Source organism: Lepus europaeus, chromosome 9, assembly GCF_033115175.1.
Source record: "Lepus europaeus isolate LE1 chromosome 9, mLepTim1.pri, whole genome shotgun sequence".
Classification (NCBI taxonomy): domain Eukaryota; kingdom Metazoa; phylum Chordata; class Mammalia; order Lagomorpha; family Leporidae; genus Lepus; species Lepus europaeus.
The window spans coordinates 83,789,496-83,809,064 of NC_084835.1; the positions used below are offsets into that span (position 1 = coordinate 83,789,496).

The window sequence follows — 19,569 nt, forward strand, 5'->3', positions numbered from 1 at the left end:
AAGGCGGAGGATGAGCCTCAAATAAATAAAATCTTAAAAAAAAAAGAGAGAGAGAGAGATTACATAGTGACAAAAGAGGCAATTCTGCTTTGTGTAATATATATCATTAATTTGGTCATTTTGTTACAGAAGTTGGAGCCATACATTTTCATTAAATTGTAAAGCATTTAAATGATATGTATGTAAGTTTAAAAAGTGGCATGCTTCATTATTTCTACAGTTGTGAGAAAAAAACCATCTTCCAAGTGGATGAAAAAGGGGTTAGGAAGGTAAACAGAAAGTATCTTTACTGGTTCCACACTTTATCTATATGCTACAAATAAGAAAATGGGCTCTGAGAGGCTTAGCCACTGGCCCAGTTCCCTTTCTTCCAGCTATGTGGGTGGTTTCCAAACTGAGTTCCCCAGAAGTCTCTGAGGGGTCTCTGACATGGGGAGTGCAGAGAACAGAGGGCTAGACTCACATGGGACCATGGAGGGTAGGTGGGCTCCAGGCATCTTTTAAGCAGTACATGAATTCTGTAAAATATTTGATTCAGAGAAGAAGTTCCAATGCTTAAATCTAAGGTTGACATTGGGGAAACTTTGTAAGACATTGGCATAGGCAAAGACTTCTTGGAAAAGACCCCAGAAGCACAGGCAATCACAGCCAAAATTGACAAATGGTATTACATCAAGCTGAGAAGCTTCTGTACTGCAAAAGAAACACTCATGAAAGTGAAGGGGCAACCGACAGAATGGGAGAAAATATTTACAAACTACACAACAGATAAAGGGTTAACATGTAGAATCTACAGAGCTCATGAAATTCAACAACATTAAAACAATCCAGTTATGAAAGGACTTGAACCGGCATTTTTCAAGAGAGGAAATTCGAATGGTCAACAGACACTTGAGAAAATGCTCAAGATCACTACCCATCAGGGAAATGCAAATCAAAACCACAATGAAGTTTCACCTCACTCCAGTTAGAATGGCTCTCATATTGAAATCAACAAATGACAAATGCTGGCAAGCATGTAGGGAAAAGGTACCATGGAGCACTGTTGGTAGGGATATAAACTGATGCAGCCACTGTGGAAGACAGTATGGAGATACCTCAGAAATCTGAATGTAGACCTACCATACAATCCAGCCATCCCACTCCTGGAAATTTACCCAAACCAAAAGAAATCAGCACATGAAAGATTTATCTGTATCACTATGTTCACTGCAGCTCAATTCACAGTAGCTAAAATATGGACTCAACCCAGATGTCCCTCAACCTGACTGGATAAAGAAATTATGGTGTAGATAGACACTATGGAGTACTACTCAGCTGTAAAAAAAAAAGAAAAAAAGAAATCCTGTCTTTTGTAACAAGATGGACACAACTAGAAACCATTATACTTAGGGAAATAAGCCAGTCCCAAAAAAACAGACATCATATGTTTTCCCTGATCTGAGGTAACTAATTGAGTACTTGCAATGTAATGTATTGGAATGAAATGGACATTTTGAGATTCAATAATTGTTTACAGGCCTTGTCTCTTCCATTGAGGAACAGTGTTTTTGTTTTTCTCTTCATACTATTTGTTGAACTGTTTTACTTAGAGCAGGGTTAACTATATGATCACTAAGGATATTGAACATTGATCTTTGTAAAAATTAAGAGTGGGAATGCGAGATAGGTGGGGGAAGAGTTGGAACATGGGTAGAAGGGAGGGTGGGGGTAAAGTGTCACTATGTTCCTAAACCAGTATATATGAAATACATTAAATGTGTATAACTTAAGTAAACTAAAAAATTAAAATTAAAAAAAGGGAAAAAAAAGATTAGTTTGAAAGTTGTTACCTTTACCACAGTGTCTCTTTAGAGAAGTTTGGATATCTTTTAAAAATAAAATCATCATCTTAAATGCATCATGTTAAATGCAGATTTTTAAAGTTTCAATGCAAAAAAAAAAAAAGTTGTTTCTCTCCTGTTATCTCCAAGTCAACGAGCAGGGGATAGGCAAGTGACAGTAGAGATCTCCTGCTTTTGGAGCAACCCTCCCTCCAGGCTCCCACACAGACACCTCCACATAAAACTTCTCCCATTCACAGTATCTGGGCTCAAAGCAGGACCAGCAGAGGTTGATATTCAACACTGTTCCCACGGACATGACTGTGAAATCTTCTTTTCAATTGTAGTGTCAGAAGATAAAAGAATGTCACTATACTTACAAGAAGGCCTGAAACATCGGAATACTTCTTAGCTGGCTTAAAGGATGGAGGAGCATCAATACTGAAGTCTGCAGGAAAAAAAAAAAAAAAAAAGGAAAAACGATAACTAAATGACCTTAAAACACTCAATTCCCTTCTCTCTCTTTTTTCTAAAATACTGTTTCAATAATATTCTTAAAATTTTCCTTTGTTGATTCAACACTTACAGAATTCTCTGGGGATTAACCAGAGAAGAAAGGGAGGAGTCTTAGAAATACTGCTCCAGATCCAGCCCCTCCCTGTCACCAGGGACCCTCTATTCTAGCAGATCCACTAGAATGCTCCTCTGCTCACTTGCTGCTGTCACAGTCTCGGGCTACATGGGCTGAGGGTGATGAAATGCCAAACAACCCACTGAACGGTCTGGGCATTCAGACACCTGCAATATCCACACCCAGACGACTGACTAGCTCACTCGTCACCCATCTTAGTCATTTCCATGAAAGCCACACACAAGACAAGAGCTGGAGGAACTCTGAGGCTGTACTTTCCAGTAGCATTGAACAGAACATTTAACGGTGCTTTACAAAAATGTGGACTTCTTGTAGCACAAAAATATTTTACTCTGAGAAACACTGGCTCAGAGAGTAAGAGTTGGCCTTTAAGCTAGTTGTTAGAAAGCCTCCTTGATCTGGCATTATACTGGTCTTCCTTGTTCTTGGAAACAAATTTTCAGAGTAGACTTTAGAGTGAGAAGTTTGTCTAATAGGAATCCTAATATTATCACATGGGGACCTATTTCTCCAGACTGAAATGTTAACAGTGACACTAAAAACCACACATCCATGACAACTCAAACAAACAGATTCAACACAGATAGAGTTATGAGGAAACAGACATGTAATATCCCTAGGCTGATGCCACTTTAAAATCCTCAAAGAACTTTTTTCCTACCATAACACAAACACAGTAAAATAAGGTAGACTTGTTATAAGCAAGTTTCTCATCTGAGCATTAGAAACACATGGAAGGCTCTCGACAGCTCACAGTTAGGATCGTTCAGTTGCCAGGGCAATGCCCTTTCGGAAGCCAGGATCTGTTTCAGGTTCTTCCAGGTTCTGTTCTTCTTGCCAGCTACCGCACCACCGTGGCCAGAGTGCTTGAATTAAAAGCATGCATTAGAAGAAAGAAAAATCAATGGGGACTACCACTGGAGAATTTGACATTTATGCTTAATCATAATGTTGTGGCCCTTACATTCTGTCAACAGTCATTGGTACCTCAGATTTTCTTAAAAAGTATTTCACCATACACTGTAATCTTGGTTGAAAAAAGTTTCTGGATCTTCAAAAACGCATGAGTTAGTTGGTGACAGAGTATGATAGAATAGAAATGAAGGGTTACTTTTTTTGACAGCACAAAAAAAAGTCAAATCTTTTATTGAGTCTAACTTTGCGGAATTCACTCATGACTTCATCACTTTAAAACAAATTTACTTCAGAGTCAGAATTCACAACTGCACCTCTAAACTCCCCTCAGAGGGCAAGTCTCTGCCTTGCACAGGACTGGTGATTCTGGAAAACCTGAGTAAGCCTCAATTATAGTGCAGCAAGCCAAACGGAATTTTTTTTTTTTTTTTTTTTTTTGGTCCTATAAAGACGACAAAATAAAATGGAAAAGAAAACCAAAAGGTGATGGTAACACTGTATGCCCAAAACTAATCCAGAAAAAAATAAACTTTTACCAGTGTAATTTATTGTTATCACTCAAGAATGGAAGAAAGAATACCCTATTTCTATTTTATAGACGATAGCCTGGACTTAATACTTAAAGAAATTAATGTTAGCACTTTTCTTTCAGTTAAATATCTTAAACCTCATCTAAAAGTTACATGTGGGTACAGAGGCATTTGGCACAGCAGTGAAGCCATTGCTTGGATGCCCTGTTCTGTATCAGACTGCCTGGGTTGGAGTGTCATCTTCACTTCTGGTTCCAGCTTCTTGCTAATGCACACCTCGGGCGTCCCTGCCACCCACAGAGAAGTTTAGACAGAGCTCCTGGCTCCTGGTTTCTGCATGGCCCAGCCCAGACTGTTGCAGACATTTGGGGAGTGAATCAGTGAACGGAAGTTCTCTGTCTGTGTTTCTCTATCTTTCAAATAAAAATTATTTTTTAAATAAATAAACAGAAGTTATATGAGACCAGTGAAAAGGCAAGCAGAGCAACCATCGTGGGCAGAACCCACTCTAAAAATTGTGCCCTTTAATGTAGTTCACAGAGAACACAAAAACACCCCCAGGATCTGGTATACTGGGAGACCAATCCCTGCCCCCATTCCTTCCACAACAGCCCTTGGGAGAGGTGGTGACAACTCGGACAGAGGGAGAAGGGGACATCGGTGCCACCTCAGCTACAGGCCCAGCACGATCAGAGGCTGAAATGTAGTTGTGTGGCTTTTTATTTATATTCATCTAATAACCTTAGATGCTCACCACAAAGTTGGGATCCTTAAATGGCAAAGGTTTGGCAGCTTTTTCCACAGGTCCTGTGCTCAACTCAGAAGGCACCATTTTATTCTCACTCATGGCATCCATGCTGATACCCTTGAAGAGAGTAAGAACAGTTAGAGGTCAGTATCTTCCATTAACTTCCTGACTTCTGTTTCCAGCAAGACAGAAGCTAAAACAAGGGAAGACAGTGGGCCCAGAGCTCTGGCAGGTAGCCTGCTCCAGGGGAGGGCGTGCCAGAAGGGGAGCAGTACCTGCCACACAGGAGTCACAGGAAAGACAGGCAGGACCCTCAACTGCTGTGTTGCCTGGCTCACCTAGGTTCAAAACACAGGGATGACTGTCTAACTTGAGCTGGCTCATTTAATTCTGACAAAGTAGGTGCTCATGCCCTCAGTTTACAAAAAATAGGTTTTGAGGGGCTAGCACTGTGGCGTAGCAGATAAACCTGCTGCCTTCAACATTTTAGTGGGTAAAGCTGCTGCCTGCAACACTGGCATCCCATATGGGCACCAGTTTAATTCCCGGCTGCTCTACTTCTGATCCAGCTCCCTGCTGGTGGTCTGGGAGAGTAGTGGAAGACGATGGCCCAAGTGCTTTGGCCTCTGTGCCTACATGGGAGAACTGGAAGAAGCTCCTGGCTCTTGGCTTCAGCCTGGACCAGTTCTGGCTGATGCAGCCATCTGAGGAGTGAACCAGCAGAGAGAAGACCTCTCCTTCCCCCTCTCCTCCCATTTCTTCCTCTCCCTTCCTCTCTTTTCTTCTCTCCCTCTCTCTCTCCCTCCCCTCCACCACTCTTTCAAATGCATAAATAAATATTTTTTAAAAAAAGGAAACAAACAAAAACAGGGGCCAGTGCTGTGGCGTTCTGGTGCTGGTTCAAGACCCGGCTTCTCCACTTCCAATCCAGCTCTCTGCTATGGCCTGGGAAAGCAATAGGTAGAAGACAGCCCAAGCACTAGGGCCCCTGCACCCATGCAGGAGACCTGGAAGAAGCTTCTGGATCTTAGTTTTGGATTGGCACAGCTCTGGCCATTGCGGCCATTTGGGGAATAAACCAGCAGATGGAAGACCCCTCCCCCCCAATTCTGCCTTTCAAATAATAAATAAATAAATCTAAAGAGAGAAAAGGGTGGGGGAGGTAGGAAGGGAGGGAGGGAGGGAGGGAGAGAGGGAGGGAGGGAGGAAGGAAGGAAGGAAGGAAGGAAGGAAGGAAGGAAAGAAGGAAGGAAAAAGAAAAAAGGAAGAAGGCTTTGAAAATGGGTGCAAGGCTACACAGTGGTCAACCTCTGGATTCAAGTCCAAATATGGCCAATTCCAACACCCATACCATTTCCAAGACACCACACAGTTCCTACTCATGCAGTTCTTGTCAGCTAGTCTTTTTTTTTTTTTTTTTTTTTTTTTAACAGATAGAGTTAGACAGTGAGAGAGACAGAGAGAAAGGTCTTCCTTCTGTTGGTTCACCCCCCAAATAGCCACTATGGCCGGAGCTACGCTGATCCGAAGCCAGGAGCCAGGTGCTTCCTCCTGGTCTCCCACGTGGGTGCAAGGGTCCAAGCACTTGGGCCATCCTCCACTGCCCTCCTAAGCTACAGCAGAGAGCTGGACTGGAAGAGGAGCAACCGGGACTAGAACCCAGTGCTCATATGGGATGCCGGCACCACAGTCGGAGGATTAACCAAGTGAGCCACGGCACTGGCCGCGTCAATATGCATTAAACCTAAAGAAAACCTTTAAGCTAACAATCACAAAGAAAAGAACAACTCACAGTAAGAAATCACCTCTGATTTTTACAATTACCCGTTTCTTAGGCCATAATAAATTTTTAAAAATTGAACTACAATTTATATACAGTGAAATGAACACACCATAAGTGTAGGTTTCATGAGTTTTGCCAAATTATTGCACAATCATAATCCCTAACAAGAAATACAATATTGGCATCACACTAGAAAGATATGCCAGGGTCCTGCCAAGCCAATACCTCCCAGTCCCAGACAACCATTGCTCTGATTCACATTACTTTTGTGTTTTTTTTTTTTTTTTTAAGATTTATTTATTTATTTGAAAGAGTTACACAGAGAGACGGAGAGGCAGAGAGGTCTTCCATCTGTTGGTTCACTCCCCAATCAGCCACAACGGCCAGAGCTGTGCCGATCTGAAGCCAGGAACCAGGAGCTTCTTCCGGGTCTCCCATGTGGGTGCAGGGGCCCAAAGCCTTGGGCCATCTTCCACTGTTTTCCCAGGCCATAGGAGAGAGCTGGATCAGAAGTGGAGCAGCCGGGTCTTGAATTGGCACCCATATGGAATGCTGTCAGTGCAGGCGGCGGCTTTACCGCTATGCCACAGCGCCAGCTCCAATTCACATTACTTTCACCTGCTTTAGAATTTTATATTGATAGAATCTGACAGCATGCACTCCTATGTCTGGCTCTGTAGAGTAGCATGAAATCTGGAGATGTATCCAAGTTGCTGCACAGGTCAGTAGTTTCAGTGTAACAGGGGGCTTCAAAAAGTTTGTAGAAAATTCAAATCCTGGGGCCAGCACTGTGGCATAGTAGGTTAGGCCTCCACCTACGGTGCCAGCAACGGCAGGTGCAGGGGCCCAAGGACTTGAGCCATCTTCTACTGCTTTCCCAGGCCACAGCAGAGAGCTGGATCAGAAGAGGAACAGCCAGGACTCAAACAGATGCCCATATGGGAAGCCTACACCACAGGTGGCATCTTCACCTGCTATGCCACAGCGCCGCCCCCTCAAATTCTCTTTGAATTCCACCTTCCTCAAATTTCTGAAGCCCCCTCCAATCTGTTTACACCTTAGCAGAGTACTACTCCACTGTATGAGTGTACCACAGTGTGTTTAGCTACTTTCCTGTTGAACATTAGGTTTATTCTCGGTCTTCACCTATTATAAAATAAAGCTGCTGTGGTCTTTTCTCACCTCTGTTGAATAACAGATACATTTATATAATAGAATATTATTCAACCACACAAAGAAATGAAGTATTGATCATGCTTTGTCATGGATACACCTTGAAGTGCTATGTTACCAGAACGAAGCCAGACACAAAAGTCCTCATAGTTATTTAATTTATGATTGCATTTAAATGAAGTACCTAGATTAGCTGAATTCACAGAAACAGAAAGCTGACCAGGTGTGCTCAGGGGCAGGCAGAATGACAGGAACGGGAGCGACTGTTAACAGGGTGAGGGTTTCTTTACAGGGTGAAAGAAACTTCCTAACGTTAGATAATGGTGATGACTATCCAACTCAGTGAGTTACTATAAACCACTGAACTGCATACTTTAAAAGTGAATTCTGTGATGCATATTTTGTCTAAATAAAGCTATTATATACAAGTAAAAGAATAAATAAATAAAGCCAGTAATGGATTGCAACCCATAGAATAAAGAATCCATATTATAAATACCAATTTTAAAAAATAAATGAATGGGGCAGGTGTTGTGGCTCAGCAGGTTAAGTTGCTGCTTGGGACACCCGTATCCCACACTGGGGAGGGCGGATTCATGTCCCAGCTCCTCTGTTTCAGATCTAGCTTCCTGCTAATGCATCCTGGGAGGCAGTAGATTATGGCTCAAGCACTTGAGTCCCTGTCACTCACATGAGAGACCCAGACGGAGCTCCAGGCTCCTGGCTTTGGCCTGGCCCAGCCCTAGCTACTACAGATAGGCATTTGAGGAGTGAACCCATAGATGTAAGATGTCTCTCTCTCTCTCTCCCCTTTTCATGCAGATGAAAATAAACATTTTTAAGTGATTTAATGGGAGAGAAGAGAAAGCGCTTGCTCACAATAGGATAAGAATTAGAAAACTATCATGCGGTAAGCATCACAGTAACTGCTTCAGGCAAAAGCCATTCATGGACGCTAAAAGTGGCTGGCAAAAGTATAAAGAGAAATGAGAAATTCATATAAAGTTTCTCCCCACAAGAGACTTTAATACAAACAGAAGAACAACTTTGCAGAAGGGAAACCTGGCAAGAATCACCTTACCAAGTGCTGGAAGCTAACGCCATGGGTGATGGGATATGGCGACACTGGGCGCCATGAGACAGGGTGTGCTGAGGCCAGCATCGCTTCTCTGTTCTTGCCAAAAATGTAACGCCCAGACCTGTGAGGAGACATCAGACAGGCCCACGCTGAGGAACATTCTATAAAATCAGCATCCAGGTCACAAAGGGAAAGGCTGGAGGGCCTGTTTCTGATTAAAGGGGTCTGCAAAGATATGGCCAGGAAATGGATCCTGGACCAGGGAAGGACCAAGAACATGGTCTACCTATTGTGACTTCGCATTGCAACAAAGTTCATTTCTTGAATTCAGACAATTCTGAAGGTCTCCCCACACAGCTGGGTTTCAGGCAAGATGTCCCGGCCCTCTGCTCTCTCCCCTATGCACACCAACCCTTCTGTCTGGATTGTCCCTCCCCCATGCCTGGTCCTTCCTAACTGGCAGAAGAGAATGCCTTTGGTTTTAGAAAATTTTCATTGAAGGGGGCCAGCGCCGAGGTGTAGTAGGTAAAGCCACTGCCTGCAATGGCAGCAACCCATATGGGTGCTGGTTTGAGTCCTGGCTGCTCCACTTCTGATCCAGCTCCTTAGGAAAGCAGAATAAGGTAGCCCAAGTGCTTGGGCCCCAGTACCCATGTGGGATACTCAGAAGAAGCTCCTGGCTCCTGGCTTCGGACCAGCTCAGCTCTGGCCATTGAGGCCAAAGAAAATTCAATTTTCCCTGAAATCTTTAGAAGGCTGATAAAGAAATACAGTGGGCAAGTAAAACCTCTTCCCAGGGCCCTGCCAGCTGCCAAGCTGACAGTAAGGGAGGTACTCCATGGTACCTGAGAAAGAAGCTGTGACTGGCACACAGTCCAAAAAGCTGACAGTTACCTGCTCACTTTTTTTTCCTTTAAGATTTATTTGTTTATTTGAAAGGCAGAGTCACAGAGAGAGAGGGAGAAACTTAGAGAAAGAGATCTTCCATCCACTGGTTCACCTCCCAAATGGCCACAATGGTCAGGGCTGGGCCACAGGTCTCCCACGTGGGTGCAGGGACCCAAGCACTTGGGCCATCTTCCGCTGCTTTCCCAGGCATATTAGCAGGGAGCTGAATTGGAAATGGAGCAGCCAGCACATGAACAGGCGAGCACATGGGATGATGGTGTCGCAGGCAGTGGTTTAACCTGCTATGCCACAGCACTACCCCCGTGTTACCTGCTCTTTCAATAGGTGGTAGGTAGTCTTGGCCCACTGACTGGGAGGGAAACAAGGTGAGAGTGTGTGAGGAGCCAAGCTAGCACTAGAAGGCAGCAACAGGCCATTTTCCCAAGGAATCTAACAGCCGTGCGTAAGCGTGCGCCACAAGACCACTCAGTGAGAAACAGGCCCATGCCTGTGTGCTGTCAGGAGGCTCAGCCCACAGGTGACCTAAGCTAAGAGAGAGAGGCATGAACAGCCATAAGAACTACCCAGCGGGATCACATCAGAAGAGAAAAGGCAGGATGGCTGGGACAGCTCAGGGCTCAGGCCAGGGAAGGCAGCCGGAACAGGAGAGAGATTTCCTGAGGACAGGCAGACTTTAGGTTCCAGCTCCATTGTTTGAGCTTTTCACAAAGAACAGGATTACTGATAGCAACACTGTTTCCATCTGGGGGAAGAAACCCAAGTAACTGCTATAGAAGCAGAGAAGACAAACTACAGAAAGGGGAACAGCCAAGGCCTCCAGGCCTCCAACAGTCATGCCAGAAACATCCACAGAGCACACTCAGCTCCATCCTCACGCAGTAGGAATCAGCTTTTTCTTCCGTGTCAGAAATGCCCAAAGATCGCCTTTCTCCCTTGTTGTTCATTACTCTTCCCTGATTCCCAGTGGGGAAGCTCAAGGGTGCTATGGGCTTAGAGAAAGGGACATAGGCTGGTTGTCCAAGGCCACGAGGAGACCCAAGAGAACACTGCCAGAGACCCCCAGTAAGATCCGGGCAGGTGAAGCTTCGCCCAGAGCCACCGTGATAAGCAGGGACCTGTAAGGTAAGTCAGGTAGGTCAGACAGCTGGAAGTTCTGCCAGAGAAGACACCAGGCAAGCATCTACTATGGTGAGAGAGCTGAAGTCAGCCGAGGGCGCAGGCCGCAAGCTGGGGAAGGGTCAAGGACGCAATGAAAACATGCTAAAGCACGGATTTTCCAAACAGAGCCCTCCTGCTGGCTGCTCTCACCATGTTCTGCAGACCCAGACCCTCACTCAAAAGTCAAGCAGGAGACGGGGAAAAAGAAAGGAAGCCACCTGACGTGGCCTGAGCCACATCATTCTGGGGCTGCCTCCTGCTTGGAAAGAGAGGATGACTCGCTTGCCTCTCCAGCTAGACACCCCATCCCCACCCTGCCCCAGAAGCACAGAGCTGGTCTTCTGCTGTCTCTCCTCCAACTCCCACTCCTGCCCCCAGTTACCACACTCTCATTCCTCACTCCTCAGTTTCAGCCACAGTGAGACGCCTGTGTCTACTAATCACAGCACGGGATTCCCTTTACTCAAAGGGAAGATCAAGTCTGTGGGGTGTGGATGCAGCAACACAGCATTTAAAACGCTGGACAGTTTCCATACTACTAAAGTACTATTAACATTGCACTGCCGTGGGCCATGGATGCCCTAAGGAGAGACCAGGAAGTAATGCTTACTATCAAGTCTGTCCTATCTTGGCAGCATGAAAAGAGATGATGTTAAGTCCAAGGGAAGAGAAAGCTGGTCTGCTATTAAAGAAACACAAGCCTATCCTTAGCAGACTGGAGTCAGCAAGGCCTGATCTCAGCCCAGCTCTGCCTGACAGCACAGCCCCAATCAGTGGCCCAGCTTTGCCTAATGTAGAGCCCAAATAAACGGTTTTGTCTCTCCGGATAGCAGTCTACATGACTGACTCAGACTTAAGGATAACTTGGGTATTCTGTCTGTGGTTACAAGAAAGGAAGCAAATGTCCTTTGTTTGTTATTGAAAAATCAAATACCCAGTTACATTTACCTAATGACATTCTAGATTCAAACAGCTGACACTAGGTTAAAACAGAGATACTTGCTACAGGCATAAATTTGAGATACAATCTAAATATTCAATCAAGTCAATTAAATAAAAGCACTTAATTCCTTGGGGCATAATGCAGTCCATTAGTCATAAAAGTCTATTAGACTTTTTAAATTCTCCAGCAACACAGAGAGCTGTTCACAGAATACCATTAAGTAAAAAGCAGAGAACACATTATACACCAAATACGATATGAACAACTATATCTATATTAAAAAAAAACACATAATAGCTATCAGGGAAGGAGACTAGGCAACCTGTTATATCCAGTTCAAAAATGGAAGAAACATGGTGGGCCCTTGGTCTAATGGTTAGGATCACCACTTAGTGAATCACAGACGCCATATTACGTCCACAATGGCTGGGACTGGGCCAATCCGAAACCAGGAGTCTGGAGTTTCGTTCAGGTCTCCCATGAGGATGCAGGGGCCCAAGGACTTGGACCATCTTCTGCTGCTTTCCCAGGCACATTAGCAGGGAGCTGGACTGGAAGTAAAGCAGCCAGGACTCAAACCAGCATCCATATGGGATGCTGGCACTGCAGGCGATGGCTTTACCTGCTACACCACAGTGCCAGTCACCAGGATTGAGTTCTGAGATCCTGACTTGAGCCTGGCCAGGTCCCGCTGTTACAGGAATTTAGGAAGTAAACCAGTGAATGGAAGATTGATCTCTCTCTCTTTCTCTACCTTTCATTTAAAATTTTTTAAAAAAACGTTTAAAATGGAAAAAAGTAACTTTAAAAATAGAAAAGCATAACTTAAGACTTGATTAGAATGATTTTTTTAAGCTGGGGTAGAATAATTATTTTTTAAATGAAGAAATCAAATCAATCCAGTATTGTCTGGCTGTCTCTAATTATAGAAGATTCTATCATCATCTGCATTATCCTGCTAAAGAAGCAAAAGTCTGTTAAGTAACTTTCAGTCTATAGGTCAATTAAATTTCTTAGCAAAATTTAGCAACTAGAATAGGCATTTGAAAAGCCTAAATATTCCTCATTTATGCAGTAAAATTCCCCGCAGAAAGCAGTTCTCTGCATCATGGATTTGATTATATCAAAGATCTAATTACATCTTCTCATGTAGAGAAGGACAGAACATAGAGAAGAGGCAGTTAAGAAAACAGGATGGAGACTCCGGACAGCCTGTCTGGGTTCAAACCCTGCCTCTACCACTTACTGCACGACCTTGAACAAGATATTTAACTTCTCTATGCCTCAGTCTTTTTGCTGTAAAATGAAAAAAATAACAAGTAACAGAAAAGTTGCTTAGAAGATTAAATGAGTTAGTACTTAGAAAGTGTTTAACTGCTTGGCATACAATAAATGCTCAACAAATATTAACTATTATCATTTTTTCACTTTAGTAAAATTATCTGATCTCCAACTGACCAACTGAACACTAATCCTCCTCAAAGATTATAAGCAGAATGAATGGAGGACTGCACTTTCATAAAATGTACCCATCAGTAAATACATCAGTTTACACTGATGTGTGAAACCAAATACAGAATTGTAATTCTAAGACAACCTGTACAACTTGGCAAGCATAAACACTTAAGAGCTTTTGTTTAACTAAAGACCTATCCTGCTGGCGTCTCAGCTCACTAGGCTAATCCTCCGCCTGCAGCGCTGGCACCCTGGTTGGGGTGCCAGATTCTGTCCCGGTTGCTCCTCTTCCTGTCCAGCTCTCTGCTGTGGCCTGGGAGGGCAGTGGAGGATGGCCCAAGTCCTTGGGCCCTGCACCCGCATGGGAGACCAGGAGGAAGCACGTGGCTCCTGGCTTCGGATAGACACAGCGCGCCAGCTGCAACGCACTGGCCACTGGCCACAGTGGCCACTTGGGGGGTAAACCAATGGAAAAAGGAAGACCTTTCTCTCTGTCTCTCTCTCTCATTGTCTAACTCTGCCTGTCAAAAAAAAAAAAAACCTATCCTGATGAAGATCCATTCAGATAAGTAATAATGCTGTCATTACTCACTTCTTCTGGACTAAAGATCCATTTTGATAGAAGAAGAAGCATAATAAATTGGGAAGCAGGTATTTTAGTGTAGCAAGTTTAGCGGCCACTTGTGACATTTATGGCCCATATCAGAGTATCAATTCCAGACCCAGCTGCTCCACTTCCAATCCAGCTTCCTGGTAATGTGCACCCTGGAAGGCAGTGTGATGGCTCAACTTGGGTTCCTACCACCCTCAAGGGAGACCTCGATGGAGTTCCTAGTTCCCTGGCTTTGGCCTAGCTTAGCCCTGGCTATTATGGGCATTTGGGGAGTGTACCAGTGGATAGGTCACTCTCAAATCTCTTTCTCTGTCACTCTGCCTTTCAATAGATGAAAAACAGACATTAGAACAATACTTTTGTACTATTAAACTACTTAATATTTTTACTAGGACTGACCCAAAGGAGACTTCTATTAACACTTTGCTCAGAATACTTTTTAAAAAGTTTTTATTTATTTTGAAAGTCAGAGTTACAGAGAGAGGAAGAGATAGAGGGAGAGAGAGAATGATCTTCCATCCACTGGTTCACTTCCCAGATGGCCACAACAGCCAAAGCCAGGAGCTTCATTTGTGTCTCCCACATGGATGGCAGGAGACGAAAATTTTGGGCCATATTCCACTGCTTTTCTGAGGCTGTTAGTAGTGAGCTAGATCAGAAGTGGAGCAGCCAGGGCACAAACATGCACCCATGTGGGATTCCAGTGTCAGTCAGTGGCTTTACGCACTATACCACAATGCTAGCCCCTCAGAATACTTTTAGATCAAAAATAGTACCTTCAACTATTGAAGACTTTTAAGCATTTAAATCTCTAAACACCTCTACATTTCAGCTATGCAAAAATTTTAATACAGAAATAGCTTGTGTAGGGGCTAGCACTGTGGTGCAATGGGTTAAGAAGCCCCTATCAGAGTGCCACTTCAAGTCCCAGATACTGTTTCAGATACAGCTCCCCGCTAATGTGCCTGGGAAAGCAGCAGAGAATGACTCAAGTGCTTGGGCCCTTGACACCCACATGGGAGACCCGGATGGAGTTCCAGGCTCCTGGCTTCAGACTGGCCCAGCCCTGGCCGTTGTGGCCATTTTAAGTGAACCAAGAGACAGAAGATCTCTTTCTTTCTGTCTCCTCTTCTCTCTGCAACTCTGCCTTTCAAATAAATAAATCTTAAAAAAAAAAAAAAAAGGAAAAGAAAAAGAAACTGCGGAAAGTATTGACATAGGGGAATTTAAGTGTTCAAAGTTTTGTAAAATCCCTTCTAACTCAAGAAATACAATCATTTATATAAAAATATTCATGTCCACACTACTGAAACCTTGACAGCTGAAGTACATTTTACATGTGCCCAGTTCAGAACTTGGAATGCCTTCCCCATCCCAAACCACTATCTTCAACCTTGGTTTTCTTGTCTGACTACCAACACCAGAGTCCTCACCTTCCTCTGTCCCACACAACAGGAGACAACTATACTCACCTTTGGCTCAAGGATAGAATTTACTATATCTTCCTCATTGTTTTTTCTTTGTTTATCAAAATAAATATTTATTGACAACTGGAGCTTTATGTACATATTTAAAAGTAAATGTACGCAGGCCGGCACTGTGGCTTAACAGGCTAATCCTCCGCCTTGAGGCGCCGGCACACCGGGTTCTAGTCCCGGTTGGGGCGCCAGATTCTATCCCGGTTGCCCCTCTTCCAGCCCAGCTCTCTGCTATGGCCTGGGAAGGCAGTGGAGGATGGCCCAAGTCCTTGGGCCCTGCACCTGCATGGGAGACCAGGAGAAGCACCTGGCTCCTGGCTTCAGATCAGCACAATGCGCCGGCCGCAGTGGCCATTGGAGGGTGAACCAACGGCAAAAAGGAAGACCTTTCTCTCTGTCTCTCTCTCTCACTATCCACTCTGCCTGTCAAAAAAAAAAAAAAAAGTAAATGTACAGGCGGCGCCGCAGCTCAATAGGCTAACCCTCCGCCTGCGGCGCCGGCACACCGGGTTCTAGTCCCGGTCGGGGCGCTGGATTCTGTCCCGGTTGCCCCTCTTCCAGGTCAGCTCTCTGCTGTGGCCCGGGAGTGCAGTGGAGGATGGCCCAGATGCTTGGGCCCTGCACCCCATGGGAGACCAGGAGAAGCACCTGGCTCCTGCCTTGGGATCAGCGCAGTGCGCCAGCCGCGGCAGCCATTGGAGGGTGAACCAACGGCAAAGGAAGACCTTTCTCTCTGTCTCTCTCACTGTCCACTCTGCCTGTCAAAAAAAAAAAAAAAGTAAATGTACAAATGTGGAGAATTACAAAAACCAATCTAAAACCCTGGATGCACGCAAGTAATTATTTTATGTGTCCTTCAGATACGACCTCTTATAATTACAACTCCAAAAAAAATCTACCTACAAGGCCAAATATATCCTGAAACTGTGTTTTCATCTTATCCTGACTCATATGCAGCAGCATATAAATATATTTCCTTTTTTTTAATCCAGTCAGCAAATGAGAATCTGTACATGATCATTTAATGAAAGAACAATTTTGGGCACAGACAGGTGGAAGAAGAGCAGTACAAAATCCTCGGAGCAGCTCCCAAATGGCAACTGTTCCAGAAGTCAAGACGGCTGCCGCAAAATGGTCTCACACATCACCTTCCGGAAACCTTCCATCCTGACTTTGAAAAAGACAGTATATCATCACTCCCATACTCAGGGTCGCCTTAGGGTTAATCACAGTCAGTTGAAACACAGGGCTTCCCAGCTATTCCCTCTCTTTAGCGCAAGGATGACTCAGAACACAAACAGGAGTCCCATTTCAACACAGGCTCTGTGAAAGACTGAAGTTTGGAAAGAACCATTAATGTACATTTTTTCAGGAGCTGTTTTTAAATTCCAAATAACAATGCTGTTCATAATAATTGTACCAAGCACTGTTCCTGCATTCCTTGGACCTCAACAAGTTAGTACAGTCTCTTCAGGAGGCATCAAAAACTGTTTTTCACTGATTCCTCTATCTTCTGCAAATGTCGTTTCTATTTGTTGGTCACAAAGGGTGCCACAACTATTGACTTGCCTTCTCTTGGTAGGGCCAAACACAGCTTTTATCTTTTCAGATTCCAGTAGTACTTGTTTTTCACTTTCATCATAATGCTCTGACATCTCTTGATTTCCAAATTTTCCAGAGCTACACACACTAGATTACAAACATCAGGCACAGGAACTATTTGTAAAACTGGAGCCTCTGAAAGGACAGGTATAGGTTTTTACCCACTGCCAAGCATCCAGAGGGTTCCACAGAGAAAGGACATACTTTCAGGCAGTTATGATGCCAGGCTCTTTAAAATCAGCTCTTTCCCACCACATGGCACTTACATCTGCAGAACAGGAAGCATGAGCATTCTTTAACTTTGAAACCAATTGTAGGTTCATGGGTTTTGGGTTCTTTGTTCTTCCTTTATTTCCTTCCTTTCTTTTTTAGGGTTTATTTTATTTATCTGAAGGGCAGAGTGACAGAGAAAGAGAAAGACAGAATTCTTCCATCTACTGGTTCACTCTCAAAATGGCCTCAACAGCCAGAGCTGGGCCAGGAGCCTGGAACTCCATTCGGGTCTCCGACATGAGTGGCAGAGGCCCAAATACTTGAACCATCTTCTGCTGCATTCCCAGGTGCATTAGTGGGGACATGGATCAGAAGCAGAGCAGTTCAAACTGGCACTCCAATATGGGATGCTGGCGTCACAAATGGCAGCTTAACCCACCACGCCACTGCTCTGGCCTCAGGTTGCATAGGTTTAAACTGTCATTACAAGCAGGAAGATCTGCCGTTTCGGTTTGTTTATGCAACTCCAGGCATGTGTTTCCACAGAGTTGAATTTTTCTGAAAGTGAGTAATTCAATCAACAGAGCTGTTGTTGGGGAGGCCAGAGTCACAGTTACAGGCAGGTTTTCCTTACCTACTTGACACACTCAGATGGGTACCCAGTTTTGGCAGGCTGGTTGAACTGCTATATTGTTTACTATCACTAGCAAGTCTGCGTCTTCCCATGGAGAAAACTGGGGTGTAGGGCAAGTTTGTCCGATAACCTCTGCAGACACTGGGGAATCAAAAGCTTGAGCAGTACCTAACATGGGAAATTCTGGAGAATCAAAAACTTGACTAGTACCTAACACAGGGAGAGCAGGTGAACACACATCAGTGGTAGATCTGTACTTAGCATCAGGTACAATGGTATTTAAAGAACTGAAAATAGCATAGATGAAGAAAGACTCTCCTTTGTAGGCTGGTCTTGAAGATTTGGCATGTCAGAATGTACTTTTCCTAATAGAACAATATGCTCCTCTTCCAAGTCTTCCATTTCTTTTCTTTTCTTTTCTTTTTTTAATTTTTTGACAGGCAGAGTTAGACAGGGAGAGAGAGAGAAAGAGAGAGAGTTATAGACAGTGAGAGTTATAGACAAAGAGAAAGGTCTTCCTTCCATTGGTTCACTCCCCTAATGGCCACTACAGCCAGCACTGCGCCGATCCGAAGCCAGGAGCCAGGTGCTTCCTCCTGGTCTCCCATGCGGGTGCAGGGACCCAAGCACTTGGGCCATCCTCCACTGCTCTCCCAGGCCACAGCAGAGAGCTGGACTGGAAGAAAGCAACCGGGACTAGAACCCGGTTCCCCAACTGGGACTAGAACCTGGGGTGCTGGCACCGCAGGCAGAGGATTAGCCAAGTGAGCCACCGCACCGGCCCTTCCATTTCTTTATTGATTTGTTTAGGAATCAGTTCCTCTGTAATAACACAATTTCCCTCTTAAAAAAATTATCTTATTTATTTGAAAGGCAGAGTTACAGATGGAGGGAGACAAAGAACCATTGCTGGTTCACTCCCCAAATGGCTGCAATACCTGGAGCTGGGCCAGGCTGAAGCCCAAAGCCAGGAGTTTTATCTGAGTCTCCGATGTGGGTACAGGGTCCTAAGCACTTGTGCCACCTTCTGCAGCTTTCCCAGACACATTAGCAGAAAACAGAATCAGAAGTGGAGGAGCCAGGACTCAAATCAGCACCTCTATTGGATGCTGGCATCCAGGCGACAACTTAATCCACCGTGCCACAACACCAGTCTCTCTCCACAGTTTTGTATATGTGCTGCTGGTTTTTCGGAGTAGGACTTCTGTTTTTGAAGCTGAAGGGACTCAAAGTCTTCATCAGGTAACTGAAAGTCTGCGATGCTGAAAAAAGATGACAGTTGCTTTAGAATTAGCATTTCATTCTTATGAAATGGACCCCTGAAAGTATCATCATCCAAAGCTAAATAAGCATTACACATGAGAGAACAGGAGTCCTGTTTTTGATAGCTTTCTTCCCATGAATAATTGCTTTTTTGTTCTGGCATTTCTTCAAGGTGACTTTCTCCTTGGACCTGTTAACATCTGCTATGCCGGATGTTGGCAAAGGGAGTTCATGATGATCCAACAGTAGTGTGCACACTGACTTTTTCTTTGCATCTTCTACCAGACAGTTGGGAATTGCCTTCGTAGAAAACTTATCTTTAGTGGGACTGGCAGGTGAGCTAACCTCAGTTAATGACAGAAGGTTCTGAGAACTTCCTGAACTTGGTTCTACATGTGTACCTGACAGCCTGATTTCAATTTGGTCAGTTTCTCCATAGGAAAACCTTAAATTTCTAGTTGCTTCCTTATTTTTGCTTTTAAACTTTATCTTCCTGATACCTAAATGACTTTGAACTACAGTTTCCAAGGCTACTTTCCTCCAGCAACCTGACATGCCTCATGTTGTTCTAATATAATTATCTGCCAGAAACACAGTGC

General features: G+C 44.3%; 1 protein-coding gene and 1 pseudogene across 9 annotated transcripts in view; both read right to left on the reverse strand.

The window, feature by feature from the left end:
- INO80C (INO80 complex subunit C) overlaps positions 1-19,569 on the reverse strand; it is a 100,149-nt gene that overhangs the window by 74,718 nt on the left and 5,862 nt on the right. For 5 of the 9 annotated variants that reach the window (XM_062201554.1, XM_062201545.1, XM_062201553.1 and 2 more), the window contains exons 2-5: positions 8,706-8,823; positions 4,675-4,785; positions 3,230-3,341; positions 2,204-2,271 (exon numbers count right to left, since the gene is read on the reverse strand). In XM_062201554.1, coding sequence (XP_062057538.1) covers positions 2,204-2,271; positions 3,230-3,341; positions 4,675-4,785; positions 8,706-8,823 — 409 coding nt within the window. Of the gene's footprint in view, positions 1-2; positions 33-108; positions 1,074-2,203; positions 2,272-3,229; positions 3,342-4,674; positions 4,786-8,705; positions 8,824-19,569 lie in introns of those variants that run through there. The other 4 variants (XM_062201549.1, XM_062201551.1, XM_062201556.1 and 1 more) reach the window with 3 other exon arrangements.
- On the reverse strand, positions 16,471-18,109 carry LOC133766594 (partner and localizer of BRCA2-like; annotated as a pseudogene).